Source organism: Octopus sinensis, linkage group LG3, assembly GCF_006345805.1.
Source record: "Octopus sinensis linkage group LG3, ASM634580v1, whole genome shotgun sequence".
Classification (NCBI taxonomy): domain Eukaryota; kingdom Metazoa; phylum Mollusca; class Cephalopoda; order Octopoda; family Octopodidae; genus Octopus; species Octopus sinensis.
This window is the reverse complement of record NC_042999.1, coordinates 24,885,291-24,910,183: the sequence shown is the minus strand read 5'-3', so window position 1 is coordinate 24,910,183 and position 24,893 is coordinate 24,885,291. Positions and strand designations below refer to the sequence as shown.

Genomic DNA, 24,893 nt, shown 5'->3' with positions numbered 1-24,893 from the left:
TTATCCAAAACCCAATCAAAATGCCCGAAACTTGATACGCCAATTGAATGCCAGCTAGCTGTATGGGATTGGTCAGAGATTTGGACAGTACTCGCGTGTATGTGTGCACGCACGCAGCTGTATATGCATGCACTAGCACTATGATCCAGCGTTGCCGGGTCATAGTGCTAGTAGCAACTAAATCTCAAATCTTAAGCTACTATTAAAAAAAAAGACATCAGATAATGTAGTCCTTGTACACTATGCCTAAAAAAGAGCGGATGATTATAACCAGAATAACCTCTAACCCACTATCCTTTCTTTTCCAACTGGGGTCACCATGTATCTACTCTGTCTCTGTTAATCTCTCAAGTGGTGCAAAACCACACCCTGTTCCAGTTGAGGGGTCTTTATCTGGCAAAGTATTTGGTGACCCTGTTGGTGCTGGTGCTTCATAAAAAGCACTGGTGTTGATGCCACATAAACAGCATTCAGTACACTCTGTAAAGAGGTTGGCTTTACGAAGGACATCTAGCTGTAGAAACCATGCCAAAACAGACAATAGAATCTGGTGCAGCTCCTAGTCTTGCCAGCTTTTATCAAACTGTCCAACCCATACTAGCATGGAAAACAGACGTTAAGTGATGATAATGATGATGATGACAATGAATTGAGATGGGACAATGACCATTATCTTTAGTGTTCATGTCCAGCCAAGTTAGGAGACAGAGTAGTGGCCATAACCTCCAGAGTTTTTTTACCAGCCAACTCCCAAATATTTTAAGTCCAACAAAGATAATACTTCCTTCTAAACCAACTGGAGCTTGATTTAACTGACATGAACAAATAGTTTTTGAGCTAAAACATAATTTTGTCAAGTAAGGAGCACAATTCTTGGCTGGCTTAACATAACCAAACTACAATATCTATTTTATAGCCACATGATACACATATGTATACATTATATACATAGACACACACACACAACATACACATATTCACAATATACAATACATATACATATGTATATAGACACACATGCACCTGCAATCAACATGGAAAGTTCTATTCAATTTTTTCTCAATTTTTGTTTTTAATTTCATAAATTAAAAAAGATATAAAATGTCACAATCAAACATCAGATAGAAATGTCTAAACCCAAATTTACTCACAAAAAAGAAAAGAAATTAATGTTTCATTTAGTTTAAGCTTAAATTTGATTTGAATTTGAAGTTCAATGTAAGATGAAACTTTTCACAATTTCAGTTGATTGATTTATAATAGATTTATTGATTTGTAATAGATTTTATTATTCATTGATTTGTAATTCCATATGAAACTTTGAGAGACAAGTGAGAAGTTAATTACAACTGGAATTACCAGCATTAAAAATATCAGATTAGGAAACACAAAATAATCTGAAAATTTCATTAAAATTCCGGGTTCAGTCCCACTGCGTGGCATCTTGGGCAAGTGTCTTCTGCTATAGCCCCGGGCCGACCAATGCCTTGTGAGTGGATTTGGTAGACGGAAACTGAAAGAAGCCCGTCGTATATATGTATATATATGTATGTGTGTGTATATGTTTGTGTGTCTGTGTTTGTCCCCCTAGCATTGCTTGACAACCGATGCTGGTGTGTTTATGTCCCCGTCACTTAGCGGTTCGGCAAAAGAGACCGATAGAAAAAGTACTGGGCTTACAAAGAATAAGTCTTGGGGTCGATCTGCTCGACTAAAGGCGGTGCTCCAGCATGGCCGCAGTCAAATGACTGAAACAAGTAAAAGATAGAAAAGAGAGAAAATGTCCTTTCCACTAATAGGAATAGAAAGGTCTTTCAAACACTGATCAGTTAGTAAAGAGTTAAAGTTAATTTCTGATTATATCAACTGATGATACTATGAAATACCTATAGTAAATGATATAGTGATGGTTTAATCAAATCATTGACCATATAACCACCAACACTACATTAAATTTTATCACTAAATACACCATCTATTGTATGAATTGAAGTAATCAACAAACAGAAGTAATAGTCTTACCTTTGTGATGTATTCTTGAGGTGAAAGACTAAATGCAGGAAGGTCAGAGGTTATGGCTGTTCCAGCACTCAGGGATGTCCACACCTGCAAATTAGAAAATTGAAATAGAATTGGAACAAAAATTTAAAGAAAAGGATTTGGGTCTTTTAATGGAAATTTTGGAAGTTTTTCAAGAAACAATGAGATGACCTAGTGTGTCAAGTTCATCAACATCAAAATTAAAATTGTATGGATATTGTAGTTGTGATACCTGTGCCGGTGGCACGTAGGGCCTCACAGAGGAAATGACGAAAACCGAGACCCCTGAGATATGCTGTGACTGTGAAGACCTGACAAATGAAGTGAGTTCATAGCTCACAGGATGCTAGGATGGTGCTCTTGGCACCCTACTAGCACGGGCACCAGTCATCGAATTTGATTTTGATTTTGATTTTCCATTGAAACTCAACAAGATCAAAATCACGATCCTTCAACTGTTAGAGTCACATACTTTATAGAATCTACATTTTTCTAAATGTTTCACAAGTGTTGATGGATTTTTTTAAGGATTTGTGATCAGATCTGGTTTCATGATGTAAAGTGAATGAGAAACAAACCTGTCTCTGGAAATAAACCAGTCTATCACGAGTAACATTCCCAGATGATGTAGTGTCAACAACAACATGAACCAAAGTAATGTGGAATAAAGCATTCTACCTGGAAATATTTGTTGAATCAAAGAAGGAATCTCTACACAGTTAATCAACCTGCTAAAAATAGCAGCTAAACCTCCCTCAAACTGAATCTTATTGTCTAAAAGACACACTGGACTTTGTAATCCAGAGTACACTATATCTGAAATAAAGACAGGATCATCATGGTAGGACCATTCTTTTAAATCATGGGACTGCTTGATCACAGCTGATTTGAAACTAAACAAAAAACACCTACAACGGATCTGAACTGACAACATCTGAGATACTAGTTCCACATGTTATTTACTCATAAGTTTGCTGTCATAAACTGTTACTAACCTCCATGTTGGCCATTCCAATGAGATGTTTCTTGAGCTGAGCAAAAACAATATCAAAACCAAACTTGTGCACTTCCTGACTGAGTTTGAACATTTCCTTGGTAACATCAGACAACACTGACGGTGTATCACCTGAAGGAGAGAGAAAGTTAGATGATGATGATGATGATGATGATAATTTCTGATTAAGACATAAGGGCCATAAATTTATGGGATGGGAACAGTGGATTAAATTAACCCCAGAAGGATGAACTATAATAGTGACCACAGGGGAATTGAACTCAGAAGGGACATAACTAATTTTGGCATTTTGTCCATCATGGAAACATACTTAATAACATCAGATAGAATTTGCCATATTCTGAACGCCTTACTTCCCTGGGCATGGACACATTGAAACTCCGACGTCTGGCAGCTGACTTGACAGACACCCATAAAATTATCAACCATCGTACAAACAATAACTCTGAGCACCTTTTCAAACTCCACCCGTCTAACACCCGTGGACATATTTACAAAGTCAGAAAACAGCACAGCTCCCATGACTTTAGGAAACATGTTTTCACACTGAGAGTTGCTGAAGCATGGAACAAACTGCCGGCATCAGTTGCTAGTTGTCGGAGCACTGCATCCTTCAAAACTTCCATGCTTTCTGAGATTCACCAACACTACAACCGATTTTGTCCCCTCCATACACACGCAAGTATGTATCTGACTCATACACTGTTCACTTCCCAGACATTTGTACATTACTGCATATACATTATACGCACTTTTTGACAAGTTGTGGTGCACCTGAGCACTGTATACAATAATTTTATTATTATATTATAATGCCTTTTGGCATTTGTTCTACCTCTCTGTGATGCAAATTCAAACCCCACTAAGGCCATTTTTACCTTTCATCCTTTTGGAGTTGTTAAAATAAGTTATAAATGGGGTTACCTATGTTCAGATCTGGAGAGGAATGGGTTCTAAGCAGAACACCTATATAACAACGATACCCCTATGACTCCATAAAGAATTAAGAGACACATCATATCCTGTCACTTCTACCAACTGATAGTCAAATAAGATTTCACTCTGGTAGATGGCCACAAATGTAAGGGGATGGGTAGAACCTGATAAAACATCCCAAGTACTTAATTGGTATTTTTATTTGATCTTAGATGTTAGTTTCAGCCAGGTTTAAACTCAGAATGTAGAGGGATCCAACTACATAACACAAGATGTTTTTTTTCCAATTCTGCCAATAGTTATAAAATCATCGAAAGTGACAAAACCATTTATTTTGTTCCAACAGTAACAAAACCATCTAAATACAGAGATTTTGTGTTTCAAAAAAACTCTGAAGAAGTTTCCCATGGAAGTTTCTAGATCATATTTTGGGTTTGTCAATTTCTGAAGAGAAAGAGTGTATGTTATGCCCTTCATACATCAAGAAAGGCAAACTCTTCTAGAATTTCTATATTTGTCCATAGTTTCAACAAATTTGGTTTCAGAATGTAAAATTGATAGAAAGCATAAAGTCAAATAACAGATTTGCAGAAGAAGATAAATTACATGTTTCTATCAAAGTTTTCTCAGAATAAATTCTATAGATATGAGATTTAGAGAGTAGAAAGATATAGCTTTCAAGAGGAATCATAATTTTACATGGTGTATAGTATAGGATAATGGTTTACATATGGTGTACTGCAGTACACCAGTGTGCCAAAATATTATAAAATTGTGTTTAAACAATGTGAAAATACAAACAGATGTTCTGTTGCATTTATTGACTAATAATAATAATATTCTTCAGTTTAAATTATTTATCTATATATCATCATCATCATCGTTTAGTGTCCGCTTTCCATGCTAGCATGGGTTGGACGGTTCAACTGGGGTCTGGGAAGCCAGAAGGCTGCACCAGGCCCAGTCTGATCTGGCAATGTTTCTATGGCTGGATGCCCTTCCTAACGCCAACCACTCCATGAGTGTAGTGGGTGCGTTTTACGTGCCAGACGAGGCTGGCAAACAGCCACGTTCGGATGGTGCTTTATACGTGCCACCGGCACGGAGGCCAGGCGAGGCTCAGGCTTCTTTCAGTTTCTATCTACCAAATCCACTCATAAGGCTTTAGTTGGCCCAGGGCAATAGTAGAAGACACTGCTGTACAGTGGAACTGAACCATAATGATGGCAACCCAACTTAAAAAATAAAATTTCTTTTTAGTAACATGATTTCCAAAAGTATTTACCTTCCTCAAGTTTCAAGACAAACTCTTCAAGAATTTCTATATCTGCTTCATCTTCCAGCAAAAGGGAAGCATGGCGCTGGAAGAGAGACACTTTCTTGCCAGTCCTGTACACAAAATATGAGATTTAAGTCAAATATTAAGAAACATTTGAGTAACAGTCAAGATTTTAGAAATTTTAATATTTTAAAGTTTAGAGAAGACAAGGACAACACCCATAGATGTTGTTGAGTCTCTAAGACTGGTAGAGTTTGGTCATGGTGGTGGTGTGGTGACAGTGAGGATGATGGTGGTGGTGGTGGTGGTGTGGTGGTGACAGTGAGGATGATGGTGGTGGTGGTGGTGTGGTGACAGTGAGGATGATGGTGGTGGTGGTGGTGGTGTGGTGACAGTGAGGATGATGGTGGTGGTGTGGTGACAGTGAGGATGATGGTGGTGGTGGTGGTGGTGTGGTGACAGTGAGGATGATGATGGTGGTGGTGGTGGTGGTGGTGGTGTGGTGACAGTGAGGATGATGATGGTGGTGGTGGTGGTGGTGACAGTGAGGATGATGTGGTGGTGGTGGTGGTGGTGTGTGGTGACAGTGAGGATGATGGTGGTGGTGGTGGTGGTGACAGTGAGGATGATGGTGGTGGTGGTGGTGGTGTGGTGACAGTGAGGATGATGGTGGTGGTGGTGTGTGGTGACAGTGAGGATGATGGTGGTGGTGGTGGTGGTGTGGTGACAGTGAGGATGATGGTGGTGGTGGTGTGGTGACAGTGAGGATGATGGTGGTGGTGGTGGTGTGGTGACAGTGAGGATGATGGTGGTGGTGGTGGTGGTGGTGTGGTGACAGTGAGGATGATGGTGGTGATAGTGGTTCATATATGTGGATGTATGTGTGAGTGTGTGGTAAGGTAATCTTACTTGGGCCATATAGAAAAATTTTTGTCAAGTAGCAAATATGAAAAAACTAAATGATAATGGTTTTGAATTCTAGCACAGGGCCAGCAATTTGGGGGGAGGGGGGGGGCTTAAGTCAGTTACACTGATCCCAGTATTCAAGTGATACTTATTTTAACGACCCCGAAGGGTTGAAAGGCAAAGTCAACCTTGGTGGAATTTGAACTCAGAATGTAATGGCCAAAATGCAGCTAAGCATTATTCTATCAGTGCATTTTGCCAAAAGGCTAAGTTACAGGAAGGTAAGTACAGCAACATCAGTTATCAAGTGATGGTGGGGGTACAAACACAGACATACAGATATACACATATATACGAAAGTCTTCTTTCAGTTTCTGTGTACAAAATCCACTCATAAGGCTTTGGTGGGGCTGAGGCTATAGTGTGTATATATATATATATATATATATATATATATATATATAATATATATATATATATATATATATATATATATATATGTGTGTGTGTGTGTGTATGTGTGTGTGTGTTTTGTGTTTGTCCCCCAACATCGCTTGACAACCGATGCTGGTGTGTTTACATCCCCGTAACTTAGCGGTTCGGCAAAAGAGACCGATAGAATAAGTACTGGGCTTACAAAGAATAAGTCCCGGGGTCGATTTGCTCGACTAAAGGCGGTGCTCCAGCATGGCCGCAGTCAAATGACTGAAAAGAGTAAAGAGTAAAAGAGTAATTGTTACTTAATATAGGTGTGACTTACTTTTTATCAGTAGTTTCTTTCAGTGGTGAATGCTGACTGGGTAAGAAGTACTTGCCTAAGGTTGAGATGATATTGTTGATGAGGGTTTTATCAAGTTCTTCAGTTTGTATGATCAACTCGCCTGAATGCAACAACAATAACAAACATCTATTAAGACAATCAAAGTATAATAAACTAGCAGTATCGCCCGGCGTTGCTCAGGTTTGTAAGGGAAATAACTATATAAGCATTTTTAGAGATGTAAAGTATAATAGCCATCTCAATATGGCTAACCACAAAGGTGGGGGGGGGGTGTTACTGTAGCTTTTTACGTTCTGAGCTTTACTAATAAATTTTTAGAGAGTTACTTCCCTTATGTATGCCAAAAATGCATTAAAAATGGGAAAAATTTATGGTAAATTTTTTTTTAAATCGTAGACTCATCGTAGACGTGCGCTAATACCCAGAAGGGCTTGATATGAATCACGACTATAAGATACCCGGTTTTGGTTAAACTGCACCACAAAATGTGGGAGTAGTTAGGAATCTAAATCGAAGGAGACAGACAGCACACAACCTCACTTTTATATATAAAGATATAGAGTAAACTGAATAACAAAAGAAGTCTTCACTTTTGACAGAACTGTAGAGTTTAGAAGACTGCCCGATCAGATATATATATATATATACACACAGGGCCTTCCAAACAAATTTGGTAAAGCTGAATAAGAATGCATTTGGGTCCTGAGTAGAGGGAAATGTTGCTCAAAATCCAAGGGGACTGTGATTTTTTTAGTGAGTAGGGGAGGTCCTCCTTGGCATTCAGGACCTTGGTCTAATGTATAGGCTGAATCCACTCCCTAGCTCTTACAGACTATATTCACATAAATATAGATATAGACGAAAGGAATGTGGTACAAGTCAATTAAAAGACATAAAATTAGAGGCTACAATAGTCTAAAAAATAATAATGATGATTTCTCTATTGGCTAGAAATGGTTTACACAAAGAAAAACCTTAAGGATGGCACAAGACAAAACACTGAGTGTATGTGTCTATTTGTGTAAATAGGAGTAACAAAAAAAAAGTAATAACATTTTCACAATTAGGGAGGAAATGTTCGAGGGCTATTCTGGGATTGCTGCCTCTTCTTAGTTCCTTATCTCTGATTTACAGACATATACTCAGGATGGGCCCCATTCACTCACGCCATTCTCACCACTCTCATCCACCTTTCAACAAAATGGCTAGAAAGCAACACTTCCCTCTCCACCCTTATTTTCCTCTTCGGGCTTTGATTTAGGCACAAAGCCAGCATCTTTGATAGGAGTTAATTAGTACCACTGACCCTAGTACTTGACCGGTACTTTATTTTATCAATCCCAAGATGTGGAGTTTGAAGAACAAAATAACACCAGTGGTCCTCAAAGATCTATGACTCATTAACAGAAAAGTGGAAAATATTATCAACTATATCCTGAGTAACATCAATACCAACAAAGTAGATCACACTACTGGGAACAACCTCCATACTATGTGCTGTTTAATTAACTATCTTCCTGTATAATGCCTCGACTGTGAAGCCACAGTCGAACCAATTCTACTATATGGCTCAGAAACCTGGACGTTATCAAAGCTTGAGAGGCGGTTGGATGGAACCTACACTTGCCTCCTTATGAGAGCTCAAAATCTCTCATGGAAGCGTCATCCAACCAAAATGCAAATATATGGGAAACTACCACCTGTGTCATCTCTTGTGAAGGGTAGGAGAGTCCAGTTTGCTGGACATTGTTGTAGAGCTGAAAAAGAAGTAATTTCTACTCTTCTCCTCTGGAAGCCATCTACTCGCAATACCAGAGGGCACACACTCTCCTACCCTGATGTAATCTCCAGGGATACAGGCATCCAGCAACAGGACCTCTGTAATGCTATGATGGACCGTGAAGTCTGGCGTAGCATAGTAAATTCCATTGTCTCGACCACGATCGAACAATGATGATGATGATGATAATGCCTCAGACTATAAGGCTGGAGCTGGCTCTACAAGATATAATACATAAAGGAGGAGGAGAATAGCAATGATGCTGATGACAACTTGATCTATGGGTTGCCGTGTGGATAACTAAATGAGAATTTGATACGTTATACTATCTGATCTGTCACCATTATGTTGGAGAAAGTTTGTTACTAAATAGATTTTGCAGTTTAATAAGGGTTTAACCCTTTCGTTACTGTATTTATTTTAAGATTCTCTGTGCTTCTTTCAATTACTTTAAATATAACAAAATATTTAGCAAAATAACTTAGTTATCATTAAGCTAGTGTTAGGAACGTAAATTGTGACTAAGGTTTGGTGGAAGATTTTAATTCAAAACTTATGAAAACAAGACATTTATAGTACAGAGCCGGAGCCGGTTTCAGCCGGGTTGGTAACGAAAGGGTTAAGGAAGTTGTTGACCTTGCTATTGGATTAGATTGAAATAGATTAACAATGAAAAATCCACAATATCACTAATATTATGGACTACAGGATATGGAAACTGTTGTTGAAGGTCTTGTCATCAGCACTATCATGTCTGCAAATATCTTCATTGTTTTTAGTTTGTTGCTACTTATTTGCAGCTATATGGACTGTATCACTCGATACGGTCCATAAAGCTGCAAAGAAGTAGCAACAAACTAAAAACAAGTTGTTGCTGAAAACATTGGTAATACTGTCAAATTGATAAGAGTTTTATTTCCCCATGTAAAGTTCAATCCTTGCTAGAGTTGTGAAGAGCTCTAGCTGCTAAATATTCTCAAAATTCACATGAAGACAGAGACGTCAGAGGGATTCCTATGTTTCAATGTTTGACTACAGGACCACAAGACTAGGACTGTCTTAGGACAGCCCTATTCCGGGAACCTATAATCAAAGCCATTTCAGCAGTAAGCATTTCATTTTACATGAGACATAGTATATCTAAGTTTACATTGTTCAATGTGTCCTTTTCTTTTTAGACAGTACATTGTGATTTGAGAAGTACATAGCTGCATTTTCTAGAACCACAACTACCCAGAGAATTTTTTTGTTGACTTAAGTTTCCAACAGGTTAAGAGACTCGACACAAAATCACTTACTGTAAATCAAACACATGAATACACAAATACATAAGAGAAATGAGAAACAATGAAAGGAGTATACTGCATACAGACCACAGATTTGAATCATCCGTAAGGATTGTTGAAATAAAGACCAATCTTCAAAATCTTCCTGCTGTCGACCAATATAACACTTAGCCCTTACATTTGACAGAACTCTCTTGAACTCTCGGCAGTAACTGATATAGAACATCTAAAGAATAAAAGAATGCAAAATATATAAAGGCATATTCAAATATATCTTATGATGTTTTCATTGTTTTATAGTTTGTTTTTACCATGCTGGTATAGGCTGGGCATTTACTGAGGCAATATTTTATGGTGGGATGCCCTGCCTGTTGCCAACGTGTACTTGCTTTTTAAATTAAGGGACACTGCTTATAAGGGGCATAAACAATGTTTCTGTTTTGCTCAGATAGTGCCAGTGTGAAGATATGCACACACACACAAATAATGAGTTTCCAAGCACTTTACATCTCATAAATTCGCCTCAAAGTTATTGGTCATGCCATTCAGTGAGATGGAACCCAAAACCCTCATGGTTGCAAAGTAATCTTCTTAATTATAAAACCATGCTTGCACTTTGTGTGTGTGTGTGTGTGTCTTGGGTCAGTGAGTATGTGTGTAAATGTTTGTCAGTATACCTTGGTATATACTATATAATGACATACCTTTAGGGCTTCCAATAAGTACAGATATCCAAAGCCATCAGTAAACTGGATACACCTCTCATTAGCCTAAAATGTAAAATTTACTTTCATTAATAAACAAGGTCTGAGATGTTGCAGAATATTCCAAATGGTAATGGTGGTGGACTTAAAGGTAATGATGATGACAGTGATGCTAGTGGTGCTTATGGACTTGATAATGATGAAGATGATCGTAGCTAAATATAAATATCTACCTGTTGGTATTGTTACATTAACCAAAACCAGCACCCACAACAAATTAAATTCTAATTTCTCTCAGTCCACAGTATGATCTGAGGTTCTTCATCTTAACCTTTTCCTGTACAAGGGCTCCGTTGCTAAGTACAACAGATGTCATGTGGAACTCTGTATCATGGTCCCATCACAAATATCTACCAACAGGATGAAAGAGATTAACAGTTATGAGTAGAAGTATGACTGTCTGATAAAGAGCATCTTTTAGCAACTTCAAGGTTCTGGGTTTGATTCCACTGCATGAAGCCTTGAGCAAGTGTCTTCTACCACAGCCTCAAATCAACCAAAGACTTGAGTGAAATTTAGTCAACAGAAACTGGGTGTAAGCTATTCAAAAGGAGTGTTCCTGTCTTAAGTGGTGGGCTAACTTTGTTGCCTGGCTTCACTGTCTGGTTCTTTGATGCCTTTAGTGGAGAACACTCTATGGCAGGCACCAAGGCTGGATCACTGAACTGAGAATAACTACCTCTTGTCATACAAGTTTTTGAAGCACTGAAAATGAATTGAGGTTTCTCCTCTCAGTAAACCATCAAAAATAGGTTATAAAAGAGAAATTCTAGATTTGCCATTCACATACAAATCATTAGCAATACAGATATTAGCAAATTGCAAATACACTCCATATATAACCATACATTAACTGACCTAATAGCAGAAATATAGCCAAGACTTGTTTATTGGGTGGGAATAGATGATGATAATGGTGATGGTTTGTGGTTTGTATGTGATTGTGTGCTGTGAAGAACAATGTTTAGAATGACAAACCAGTTTGGTATTTTACATAAGAGAATGGATAATTAAGATTGAAGAATGTCGTTAATTAGTCATAGACAGTCTGACAGTTGACAGAAATGTTTTGGTTTTAAATGAAAAGGCTTAATAATACAAACCTTTTTAGCAGAAGACATCAGCTTGCTGACAGATTCTCCAAGTAAACCAATAGAATCAACAATTTCCTCATGATCCTTAATAAGAGAAAGTAAAAGAATTTGGTTAAGAGAAAATTTCAAAAAAACCTTTGCAAACCTTCTTCGGACTGATTCCTGGAGCAAATATGAAATTTCAGGGTTTCTATTGTTGATGTATGTGCAACCTTTCCTGGAGGCAGAATTGGCAATTTTGAGCCCCCTGACGAGTAAGGTGGAGCCCTGTTGAGCATACACCCTTTGATATTAGGTGATGTGTTGCCATGGTCATGAAGTCTCTAGATAAAGCAGTAAAGCTTTCTCTGTACCTACATCTGAAGGAGTGCATATGTTGAGAATATCTTCTCTTGAAGTTGTTGGCTGTCATACCTGTGCAGTATCTCATAAATACCATTGGGTAGTGAGAGAGTGGCTCTCTAGACCATAGCTTTCAAGAGGTAAGATCCTCTCAGTGGACAATTGCAGGTAGGGTGTGGGATGGGAATTTTGCGGGTATGTGCTTGCTTCTGTTGTGGCATGTGATATGAGAAGCAATGTTGTTTAAACATGAATAGCCGACCTTAACATTACTGCAATTTAAAAGCTGACTAGGTTATGGATTCTGAGTGATTGACTGATGGTCATAAAAGAGTTAAAGTGTAACTTGCAGAAACAAAATAATAAATAACTCACCAGTCTGATGTTATCAAGCTCACACTGAAGGGCAACCTCTTCAAAATGTTTATATTTGCTCAGATATGGCTGGTAGACAGCATATATACTCTTCTGTAGATCCAGGAGACTTACTGCATGTTCTGGATTATCTGGAAGAAGATCAAATATCAACAATGAAGTAGAGTTGGTATTGTAGTAGTGATAGCAGTTGTGTAACCTCAACTCAATTCTATCAAAACTTTCCTATTGCATGAAACCAAGACTAATGCATCCATCCATGTCTTAAAATACTGTAAGGTTTAGTTTTGAGAAGTTTGGCTTCTATTTTAAGCAGGTCTAATACCCATGTGGAAGCTGACTAACCAACATGTAACAGTAAAGTAGATGGAGGGTTTTTATTCAGGTCAGTGAGAAGGAACGTCTGTTTTGTTGCTTGACCTCTTCAATATATAATACAGATGGGAGGGTGTTTTGGAGAAAGGAGTGTTCAGAGGAAAACAAAGTGGTAACAGATGACAATGCATGTAAGTAAAAAGATGATTTCAAGCTTACCTGACATACAATATTCCACAGCAGACTCAATACTTTTGGAAAATCTTTCAGAAACCTTATGAAATAATTTAAAAAAAAGGTGAATAAGAGAGCTCTTTCAACAAATGACAAAATTTTAAATATAGCACACAACACACACACACACACACACACACATATATATCATGATGATCATCATCATTTAGTGTCTGTTTTCTATGCTAGCATGGGTTAGACAGTTTGACTGGAACTGGCATGCTCCTATCTGATTTTGGCTTGGTTTCTATGGCTGGATGTACTTCCTAATACCAACCACTCCAAGAGTGTAGTGGGTGCCTTCTATGGGTCACCAGCATAGGTGCCTTTTACGTGTCACTGATACTGTCCACGACTATGATTTCACTTGGTCTGATGAGTCTTCTAAAGCACAGCAAATCAGCAAAGGCCTGAATCACTTGTCAATATGTTCATGAGACCCAGCTTCTGAAGATCATACTTCACCACCTTGCCTCATGTCTTCCTGAGTCTACCTCTTCCACAGATTCCCTCCTATATATATATCATCATCATCGTTTAACGTCCCTTTTCCATGCTAGCATGAGTTGGACGGTTTGACTGGGGTCTGGAAAGCCAGGAGGCTGCACCAGGCTCCAGTCTGATCTGGCAGTGTTTCTACAGCTGGATGCCCTTCCTAACGCCAACCACTCCATGAGTGTAGTGGATGCTTTTTACATGCCACTGGCACAGGTGCCAGGGGAGGGTGGAAACGGCCACGATCGGTTGGTGCTTTTTATGTGCCACCAGCACAGCATGCCACATATAAATATATATATATATAGAGAGAGAGAGAGAGCGAGAGAGAGAGAGGTTGATGGAAAGCTTCTTACAAGGTGAAAGAACATATAATTTAAAAATGCATTGTATTTCAGGTAGTCTTGGGTGTATGTCTTGCTATTGTTTATACACTGGCTCATTATTGATGTCTCATATGACAACACAACATTCCTTATCTTTATCAAAGGGGAGAGAGAGACAAGATTCCTCAATCTTGACTTTGTGACATTGCCTCATCTCAATGAGAAAACAATTGCTATCTGCTAGTCTGTCCACAGGGAAGGATATGACAAACAATTAGCTACTTTGAGACCTTCACTGTGGAAATGCCTATTGACAATACAGGTCTGCAGCAACTGAAATCCATGCAGACTAATTGATTATTTAGCCACATGTAATCCAACAACAGGTAACCTATCAATTTAACCACTGATTTAACTCAAGGTAGCCCAACTATTTCTTCACAGATAGTCCAAATATCTAAAAAGTGACTCAAATGTTAACCACAAGTAGTCCAAATATTTAAGCAAATGTAGCTCATTTAGGCACAATTGGTCCAAATATTTAACAAGTTGTCCAGCTATTGAACCACAGGTAGTGCAGCTATTTGACCACTCTCATAAATCATCATTCTGTTGTACGTTCATGTGCTTGAAGCCAGTGTGACATTTTTATATAATACTAGCAGTAATACCCGTCGTTCATCGGATAATTACTTTTACTCTTTCTCAGGAGTCACATTCAAAGTAATTTTATATATATAATAGATTTCTCAACGGGGATTTCAGGGGAGAGTGTCAGGGAGTCGCTGGCGAAGTATCGTGATGATCAAAAATCTGGCCTGCTAAAATTTGGTTAAAGTGATTCAAACAGCAGACTCAACGCAAAATGGTCGCATTTAATTCAAAGTGTTAAAAATGTTATGGAAACAATTGGTATGTGTTCACAAAGTCCAAACAATTAATACGAAAAAACCCTCCTGGCTACATCCCGAAAATTCATTTCTTAGCCGAATTTCTACAATGTTTATGGCGATTCGTTTTTATATCTTGATTTTTTTATTTTTCATGCAATTTACGCATGCTTGCACGCGTGGTGAACACAGTTCACGTCAAACAGCTGACTGAGTAAAGTTCACTATTTAATGCATGGGATAAGGCCTAAACAAACACATTATCGATTTTTGCACTTGCGAGATGAATTTCGGAACAGAAATAGCGCAGTTCATTTTTCATTCGCCTAAACTTTAAGTGACCCATTTTGGGTGGTTCTACGATTTGTTGGCTAGGAGGAGATGTGCCGGGAAGTTAAACACACAGACACACAAGTTGAGTTTTATATATATAGATTTGATGTTTACATAATTAACATCAGGAAAAGAAAATAGAGGCAAAGATGGTTTACAGTGCTGCAGCTGATACTACACTATACTAACACTGATGCCACTGCCGCCACCACCACCAATAACAACAACAGCAATAAGGAGCACTGTAAAACAATCAATATTCTAAATACAGATATCTAAAAATATTCTTGAAACAAAGTCATATAAGCAATAAAACAAACCTGTTTCAAGTTGATAAGACTAATTAAGGTGACATTAGAACCCTGCTCGTCAATATATACAGAAAGGCAATCATCCAAACTTGGGTCAAGGTCCTTGATGACTTCTGTGAAAAGGTCACAGAGAATAGGTACAGGATCTCGAAATACTTGACTGCACCATTTTATCTTTAAAAAAAAATAAATAAAAACATAATCTTTAAAAAATATGTAAAAGAAGAACAATGTACAGAAATAATTAACTAAATGATTTGAAGACATATACAAAATTGAAACTTGGATAGCTGCTGCTACTTTCTCTACAGAACAAAAACAATTAGTAAAAGCTGATCATTTCGGTTTGAACGGCAGTTTTTTCTAGCGGTGCCATACGAAATTGTCACCCATAATTATGACCTTAGTATCGATCTATTGCATTTCAATCTGTTTTAGGGTTAGGGTTAGTTAGGGTGGGGGAAGGATATTTTTTTTTCTTCACAAATGTAAATAAACCCAATCTGTTTCTTAAACGAGGGACATATTCATATGGCACAGAATGTTTTTTACCTCAATAGATGTCATTGATTGGTTGAAATTGCAGAAAATGAAGAAAAAAATACAACAAATATCTTACAAACTATAGAATTTTCTCAATAAAGCCAAGAGAAAAAGATGTTTTATAAACACATTCTACCAGTATACGAAGTTTAAATTTTTTTAGTTACCTAGAAATTATGTTAAAAACTACCGTTCAAACCGAAAAAGCATTTCAAAAAGTAAAATTATTTAGATCCAGTAGGCTTATGATGAAAAGTGATGTGGTCATGATTGTCTTGCCTTTTATTTTGTTTTCAGTAATAATATACCTAAGGCAACATGTTTTATTTTCCCTTTAAATAAATGCAAAAACTATAATAATTGTTAGTTTCTTGCACAGCACACATTTACAATCTCATTATCAAAACATGCTGTAAAATATTCACCTTCCTTTGATAGCCATACCGATGTAAAATTTTAGAAAACATCAATAGTTGATGTCCACCATTTACATACACACACACAAATCTGTGTTATTTCAGTCAGCAAGTTGTTTACACCTATATTATTAGAGTCAAGAGGATATTTATACCAATATTATTACACCCAACGGAATATATACACATATATAATTACAATTAGCAGGATAATTACTTTATTATTGAGGACTAGTTTACTTTATTATTGAGGACTAGCTAAAACTGACAAACAATTCTGGGATCTTTTCGGTTTGAATGCCAGTTTTTAACATAATTTCTAGGTAACTAAAAAATTTTAAACTTCGTATACTGGTAGAATGTGTTTATAAAACATCTTTTTCTCTTGCCTTTATTGAGAAAATTCTATAGTTTGTAAGATATTTGTTGCTTTTTTTTCTTCAATTTCTGCAATTTCAACCAATCAGTGACGTCTGTTGAGTTAAAAAACATTCTGTGCCGTATGAATATGTCCCTCGTTTAAGAAACAGATTGGGTTTATTTACATTTGTGAAGAAAAAAATATACCCTTCCCCCACCTCTAACCCTAAAAGAGATTGAAATGCAATAGATCAATTCTAGGGTCATAATTATGGGTGACAATTTCATATGACACTGCCGTTCGAACGGAAAAGGTCCCAATTCTGGCACAGTAGTCGTACCAAGTTTCAACTTGGTTTCTTCCAACAGTAGAAACTCTGTCAAGCAGGAATGCCAATGTTGTTGTCTAACCCTCATCAAACACTGGTTGAGGAGAGAGTTTTCATCAAAGACATTCTAGATGTCTCCAGTCTGTTGTTTGCATTTTAGGTATTGTGTATCTCAGACAACTTCAGCTAATGTGAACCTTGCCACTTTAAAAAGAGATCCATGTAAAATTGGTTATGCAGGAGGGGGCCAGTTTGGGAATGAGGTAATTTATATAACACAAAATTCTAAGTCACCTGTCCATGCCAAGTAGACAACAGATGATCGTAAAATGATGTAAGCCATTCTAAGAATGTGTCATCAGAATTGGTGTCCAGAATATTCTTCCAGTGATTAATCAGTTGAACCTGTTGATAGGAATATAAAGATGCAGTCAGTTGTAAAATAATAATAATAACAATATCAATAATAATAATAATATAATGATAATATTTGTGCAGTACAAGGTAGTGATTCTCATGGCTTCTGATCTTAACTGATTGGAAGTGTTATCATGTACATATTTTATCTTGGTATAAAAAGACGGGCTACAGCAAATATTTTGCTCAATACTACAGATTTGCTTATCAGTTGTTTGACCTTAACCAGTTGAGCATGACCCTTAGCGGCTGACTATATGTGCATCTCTGATCACGAGCAGGAGTAATGGGGAAGCATCATAGTCATGTGTTGAGAGGAATGTTTGGGGGTTTGAATAATTCACCTCTGGGAAACATGGGCGTTTTGTTCATCATCCTTAAACAACCTTCATCCAAGGACCTTTTGAGCAGGATGAGCTACTCGACTTGAAGAAGATTCTAACTGGGCCCCACCTACAAAGCTCATGCACTGTTTATCTTGATACAAGATCACCATGTCATGCACATATGGCTGTGATGCATGTGCTTGGTGTATCCTTATTAGATAGGTAGTCATGATGGGTATACAGCACTTCATACATTTGTACCCCAGTGTCACTTTGATGGCATACATTGCTCTTTCCCTTAATAATAATAATGATAACAATAATCTCATGAACAAGAAATATCAGCTTGGGGTCTAGTGGAATTAAACTATGACAGTGCATTTAGTGATCAAGCTATGAAAATAATACTCATGGACAGTAAAACCCTCACAGGCGCGGGCGTGGCTGTGTGGTTAGGGAGCTTGCTTCCTAGCTACATGGTTTCGGGTTCAGTCCCACTGCGTGGCACTTTGGGCAGGTGTCTTCTGCTGTAGCCCCGAGCCGACCGAAGCTTTGTGATTGAATTCGGCAGGCGGAAGTTACTGCCGTGTGTGTATGTGTGCGTGTAGGTGCTCAGTGCCTCTCCGAAAGAGAGAGAAGGATGTCAAATAATGAGCCAAATAACAGCATAAATGGGACTGGAACCAAAAGTGGAGCAGTGTCACCTGACAAGCACCCACTGCGCAGCAGGGTGGACCGAGTTGTAATTTAGCTACTGCTAGCTGTAAAAATAGGCAGAAGTGGCGTAAACAGATAAGCACTGTCATCATGGAGTGCTATTATTGGAGCAACCCAGTAAATGAAAATTATCAAGAAATGAACTAACCCAAATAATAGGCTATACCAAAAGTATATGCTATTTTAAAAGAAAAGGTACATTGTTTTTCAGAGCCCGTCCACAAAGGCTCCTGCATTGGTGACTTTGACCAATAGATCTTACCACACATTTGGGCCTTTATCAACTGCTATGCAAACCATTACAGTTCAATTTACCAGTCATTATCGCTACTGGCTACTGGACTTTCTCTCAATAGACCAGCTAATTAAACAGTTATACTATATCAAGGAAATTTAATGACCGTCAGCAAACACAAGTTATGTAGCTCAATGATTAGCCATTATATGACAATTTTCTTCAGTTATGCAGCTAACTTAATGGCCATGATAAGGCAGTTAATTTCAAGCCATACATTTCACATTCAGCCTTGACATAATAGCTTGATTACAGTTGTTTCAAGTCACACAGCTAATACATCTTTTGTTTCTCTGCTAGGATTACATTAACTGAACAGAAACCTTTATTTAGTTAGCTTCATATAAGGTTCAAGGTTAGTTGAATGAATAAAGTAGTAACTCATTTCTGTAAAAAAGTACATTTATTCTCTTACATAACAAATTACTTGCTATAACCACATATAACATTTAAAATAACTTTTTATTAATAGAGTGGTTGTATAAAGTCAACATAACGTGACAGTCCCCTAGAGGGAATTTCACCACCACTATATAGCCCTATGAAGCATCGATGCTTCTTGTCGGCTTTGACACATTTCCTGTGTCCTTATATTCGCAAAGGGGAGGCAAGCACCCCCACCAGTTAGGATTAGCAACCTGAATACATGCATGTTTCTGGGTCTTGCCCGTCATCAGTCCAGGGTAGCGAGTCCCTGCTAGCGGTGATACTTGCCAAGCCTTTGCAAATATATCTATTTACAGAGAGGTGCTTGCCTCCCCTTTGCAAATATAAGGACACAGGAAATGTGTCAAAGCCGACAGGAAGCGTCGATGCTTCCTAGGGCTAAATAGCGGTGGTGAAATTCCCTCTACAGGACTGTCAACGTTATGTTGACTTTATACAACCACTCTATCGCTCCACCACCGCTCATGTCTCATTGAGACATTTAGAAATTCAATATTTCTAGTTTCATTAATACCTATATGTAAAACCTAGCTCTTATCAATGTTGATATTTTAAGATATGTATTACTGTCATGTGCATGAATAAGTGAGAGGGTTGTTTAAATTGATGCCTAAATTGATGCCAAAACTGACTTACCTTCTGACACTTGTGATAATATTTGTACAACTGACCCAAGCGATTGATGTCCTCAAATATCTTTGCATAAGTCTGTGTAGCTTCTGCAAAAGGAGAAGAAAATTATTCTACAGTGATATGCTATAGTGAGCCACCAAGTTCTCAACAAACAGTTCACTGAGTTACCATTACATTTTAACAGGCTCTCTATAAAAAAATTCCAAATAAAATATCCTTGTATCAAAATATCGCTTTGTTGATGCAAGTCCAAAGGTTAGTTTCAGTAAAAATCAATGAATTGGAAGAGTGACAAAGTTTATTGCCACGAGGTTTGTAAAATACAGTACTTTGTCATTGTAGTTGTTAGTCTGGGATTGAGGAAATGAGGACAAAAAACTGAAGACAAGCAATTGACTTAGCAGAGCAAAGGATTGCTAAGGAGTGTAGTACAAGAGGGTGAAAAACGAAGGAGGTGTAGACAGGAAGATAGATAATATTCCTCATACAATCATGTAAAGAAATATGGTTAAAGGAGGAGAGAAAGTTAAATAGGTAAAAATATATCAAACAATGACAAATAGATGAGAGTAGGTTGAAAAGTTCATAGGCCGACTATGAAGGACTGGTACGAGAGGTGTGAAATTTTGCATGCATTAATTTCCATCATTCTTATCAACTGCATTGTTTCTATCCAGGTAAACTGACAGCTGACTGTTCAAAGAAAACTTCAAAATTAACTAATAGCAACTTCTGTTGAAAATTACTGACTGAGTAAATAGCATGGCAAATTACAGAGAGTAAATAGTATATCAGACTATTGACTGAGTAATTTACTCAAGTCTGTTGGATGTATGTTGGGTTACTGGTTCAAAGGTCACAAGTTCATAACATATCATTAGCACTGTATTGTGTCTGTGGTCAAGGCAATTACTTAGTTTCCCTCATTGGAAATAGGTGCATGTGATAGGTTCCCTGAAATAAGCAGCACCGTACAACTGATTTGGCCCTTCAGCAGAAGGTCACAAATTGTAGGGAATCTGTGTCATGAATTGAATCAATTTCAGTAAATGATTGGAAACTATTTCATCAACCTACATATGGACAAAAAAAACAAAACTTTTGCTTGCATCTGAACACAGAATGAAACTAAGGAGTAACAGGATACTGCATTACTTTTACTTTTTTTTTTTACTTTTTATTTGTTTCAGTCATGTGGCCATGCTGGAGCACCGCCTTTGGTCAAGCAAATCGATTCCAGGACTTATTCTTTGTAAGCCTGGTACTTATTCTATCGCTAAGTTACGGGGACGTAAACACACCAGCATCGGTTGTCAAGCGATGTTGGGGGGACAAACACAGACACACAAACATATAGACATATATATGCATACATACATACGACGGGCTTCTTTCAGTTTCCGTCTACCAAATCCACTCACAAGGCTTTGTTCGGCCCGAAGCTATAGTAAAAGACATTTGCCCAAGGTGCCACACAGTGGGACTGAACCCGGAACCATGTGGTTCGTAAGCAAGCTACTTACCACACAGCCACTCCTATGCCCTAACAATAAAGAACATTAACATGTTCTTTATTAACTTACAGGCTTGAGGTCAAACCTCGATACCAATACTCACTCAGGAGAACTATCTTCCTAATTCTATCACCACTACACCTTTACATTCAGCATGTATATATATCATGAGCCGAAGAGGGAGTCTCTATACAGACACACAAACATATAGACATACATATATAAAAAAAGACAGGGATAATCACAGGGATAATCTTTGGTCAGTGTTGACTCAGGGCTAAGCCACAACAACAACAACAATTCTAAATCAATTTAGCAATCTTCTCTTCACACATTGTTCTCAATATCATTACACGTTTACATTTTTTGTTTGTTTGTTTAAAACTCGGTTCCCTTGTATTGAGAAAAAGACTGACCATTGAGATTGGAAGCACTCCGTCGGTTACGACGATGAGGGTTCCGGTTGATCCGAATCAACGGAACAGCCTGCTCGTGAAATTAACGTGTAAGTGGCTGAGCACTCCACAGACACGTGTACCCTTAACGTAGTTCTCGGGGATATTCAGCGTGACACAGAGAGGGACAAGGCCAGCCCTTTGAAATAAAGGTACAACAGAAACAGGAAGTAAGAGTGAGAGAAAGTTGTAGTGAAAGAGTACAGCAGGGATCACCACCATCCCCTGCCGGAGCCTTGTGGAGCTTTAGGTGTTTTCGTTCAATAAACACTCACAACGCCCGGTCTGGGAATCGAAACCGCGATCCTATGACCGCGAGTCCGCTGCCCTAACCACTGGGCCATTGCACCTCCACGGCCATTGAGATTAATAAGAGACTAAATCCAACATTTACCTAGTGACTGTGCATTAAATGCAGCTACAACTTGAGGACTTAGTAGGGTCTCCAACTTATTTTGAAGTTTTTCCAGATGCTGACAACGCTGTTGGTAATCTGGGGTATCAACCAGCATTTGCTGAAATAACAATAATAGTTCTCTTTAGTTATATAAAGTAAGAACGATTCAGTTTTTTGAGTAAATCATATCATCATCATCATAGTTTGTCTAACTTCTACACTAATGTGCGTTGGTTCATTGACCTAGCTAAATGTAGTATCTCAAGTACAATGATACTATAAATCTTTAGGAGAGATTTTTGTTACCTGGATCCCATCTTAGGCTATCTTTCAATCACACTGCATGGAACAACTGAACAAATGCCTTCTTACCTTACAAGGTGATAATTAATTATTACTGGTAGTGTGTTAATTACTGACTGACCATTGATTTCAAACAAAGACAAAAGTCAGTTGCCTTAATTTTGGGACACCCTGTATATAAACATAGTAATCACTCTAATGTTAGTGCTATGAACAAATGTATCCTGTACACTTTGTAAAGTGGATGTTAGGAAGGACATCCAACAATAGAAACTAAGCCAAAACTGAAATGCATGAATGCGATGCAGTCCAAATAAGAACTTGGACTATAACGATTTTATATATGTATAAATGTTGAGGCAAGTGAAATCAAAATCAAATCGATAACTGGCATCCGTGCTAGCGGGGTGCAAAGAGCACCATACGAGTGCAATTGTTGACAGAGCGGCTATTCGAATATGATCATTACCAGCGTCGCCTTACTGGCACTTATACCTGTGCTAGTAGGGTGCCAAGAACAACATCCGAGCGTGATCGTTGCCAGAGCAGCCAACTGGCTTCTGTACTCGTGGCACATAAAAGGGCACCATTTGAGCATGATTGTTACCAACCTCGCTTCACTGGCACCTGTAAAAAGATTCAAGCGAGGTCATTGCCAGTACCACCTGACTGGCCCCTGTGCAGGTGGCACGTAAAAAGCACCCACTACACTCTCGGAGTGGTTGGCATTAGGAAGGGCATCCAGCTGTAGAAATTCTGCCAGATCAAGACTGGAGCCTGGTGCAGCCATCTGGTTGTCAGCCCTCAGTCAAAATCGTCCAACCCATGCTAGCATGGAAAACGGACGTTAAATGATGATGATGATAATGATGCGTGCGTTCCCACACACATTAAAAGTATCAAACTGACACAAAATGCATATGATTTTCTATGAAATATAAAATCTTCTATTAAATATATAGTGTTTTTGCAAAAAGCAAATTATGTTTTCTCTAAAATATAAGTGTATTTTAATAAAATACTGTTTTTCTCTAACATTTACTTTTAAAAAACTCTTAATAAATAAAATGCTGAATAACATTAAAAAACAAAAATTCCTCTTACCAAACTCTGCTGCATCCCAACAAGTTTGGCTGTTATCTGTAATTAAATAATTAGAACATAATCCAGAAATCCAAGTCTGTGTGAAACAGTTGTCAACAATATCATTTCAGTTAATCCTTTAACATTCAGATAACTTGATCAAATGTAATGCATGCTTATTTCCATTGTTTTGAATTAATCCTGCATTATCTTGTAGCTTCAAGATTTCGAAGATGTGAAGATAAGAACAGGTAGAATATTCAGACTCGATATGGTTGGTTTAAATGCTACAGTGTTCAAATCAATAGGCAATAATCACCATTTAATTATATTTTCAGTTTTGCATTATCACTAATTTATTCTATCACATCTGACCTTTCAATTCTATCATTACTGTGTTCACTACATCTAATGAGGAGGCTGCTATGTGGTCGCTAGAAATAACAACCAAATCTCCCTCAAACCACATCTTACTGTCATATAAAAGACAAGATGGTCATGGTTAGAATACTTTTGGCCATAAGCATACTCAATAAAACCTAACCAAGGATTTTACAACAATAATCCTTACATCTAGGAATTTTCTACTTTTCAAATACACACCACAAATGAATAACATGAGACACGATATTTCATTTTGGTGAAATCTTCACAAAATCAAAACTTCTCATTAGAAACTCGAGATCTTGATGAAATGCAGTTTAGATCAGTATGACAATCAATATAATATAACTATATTCATGAATTTGTATGAAATTTACAGATATGATATAACGATTGTTGGTGTGTAATTCCAAGCATTGTGGCAGTTAATAACTCAAGTGGGGAGTTAGAATTCAGTGATATCACTGTAATGATTTGATTAGAGAAAGAGAGCCTGTTCTTGGAGAAAAGAATTAGAGGGATATTTCAATGTTAGCTATACACATAGCTAACTTACTGATATAAAGACTTAATTCTGAGTAGAGTGTGTTGTTGATTTTTAGCAGTCATGTCACTTTCCCTTGCCCATGTAGCTTGAATACAAATAGGTATTTTCACATAAGCATTCTGAGACATGCCTTTATTTCCACGGATGTGATGAAGGTACCATTACCCTGCTGATGTGCATACCTTATGGTCTTATTGTTCATCCAAATAATAAACATTTCTTCTA

The 24,893-nt window shown here is 37.7% G+C and overlaps 1 protein-coding gene across 3 annotated transcripts in view; it reads right to left on the bottom strand.

Annotated features, from left to right (window-relative positions):
• The window catches only part of LOC115209858 (conserved oligomeric Golgi complex subunit 7), a 45,937-nt gene that overhangs the window by 5,179 nt on the left and 15,865 nt on the right, over nt 1–24,893 (bottom strand). For all 3 annotated transcript variants that reach the window (XR_004998164.1, XR_004998165.1, XM_029778430.2), the window contains exons 8-21: nt 23,759–23,794; nt 22,349–22,469; nt 19,989–20,071; nt 17,445–17,555; nt 15,512–15,676; nt 13,133–13,187; nt 12,599–12,729; nt 11,891–11,965; nt 10,728–10,793; nt 10,111–10,249; nt 6,937–7,057; nt 5,277–5,380; nt 3,036–3,166; nt 2,023–2,106 (exon numbers count right to left, since the gene is read on the bottom strand). Coding sequence is in view for 1 of the 3 variants with exons in the window: in XM_029778430.2 (XP_029634290.1) it covers nt 2,023–2,106; nt 3,036–3,166; nt 5,277–5,380; nt 6,937–7,057; nt 10,111–10,249; nt 10,728–10,793; nt 11,891–11,965; nt 12,599–12,729; nt 13,133–13,187; nt 15,512–15,676; nt 17,445–17,555; nt 19,989–20,071; nt 22,349–22,469; nt 23,759–23,794 (1,422 nt within the window). In the remaining 2 variants the exon portion in view is untranslated. The remainder of the gene's footprint in view (nt 1–2,022; nt 2,107–3,035; nt 3,167–5,276; nt 5,381–6,936; nt 7,058–10,110; nt 10,250–10,727; nt 10,794–11,890; nt 11,966–12,598; nt 12,730–13,132; nt 13,188–15,511; nt 15,677–17,444; nt 17,556–19,988; nt 20,072–22,348; nt 22,470–23,758; nt 23,795–24,893) is intronic.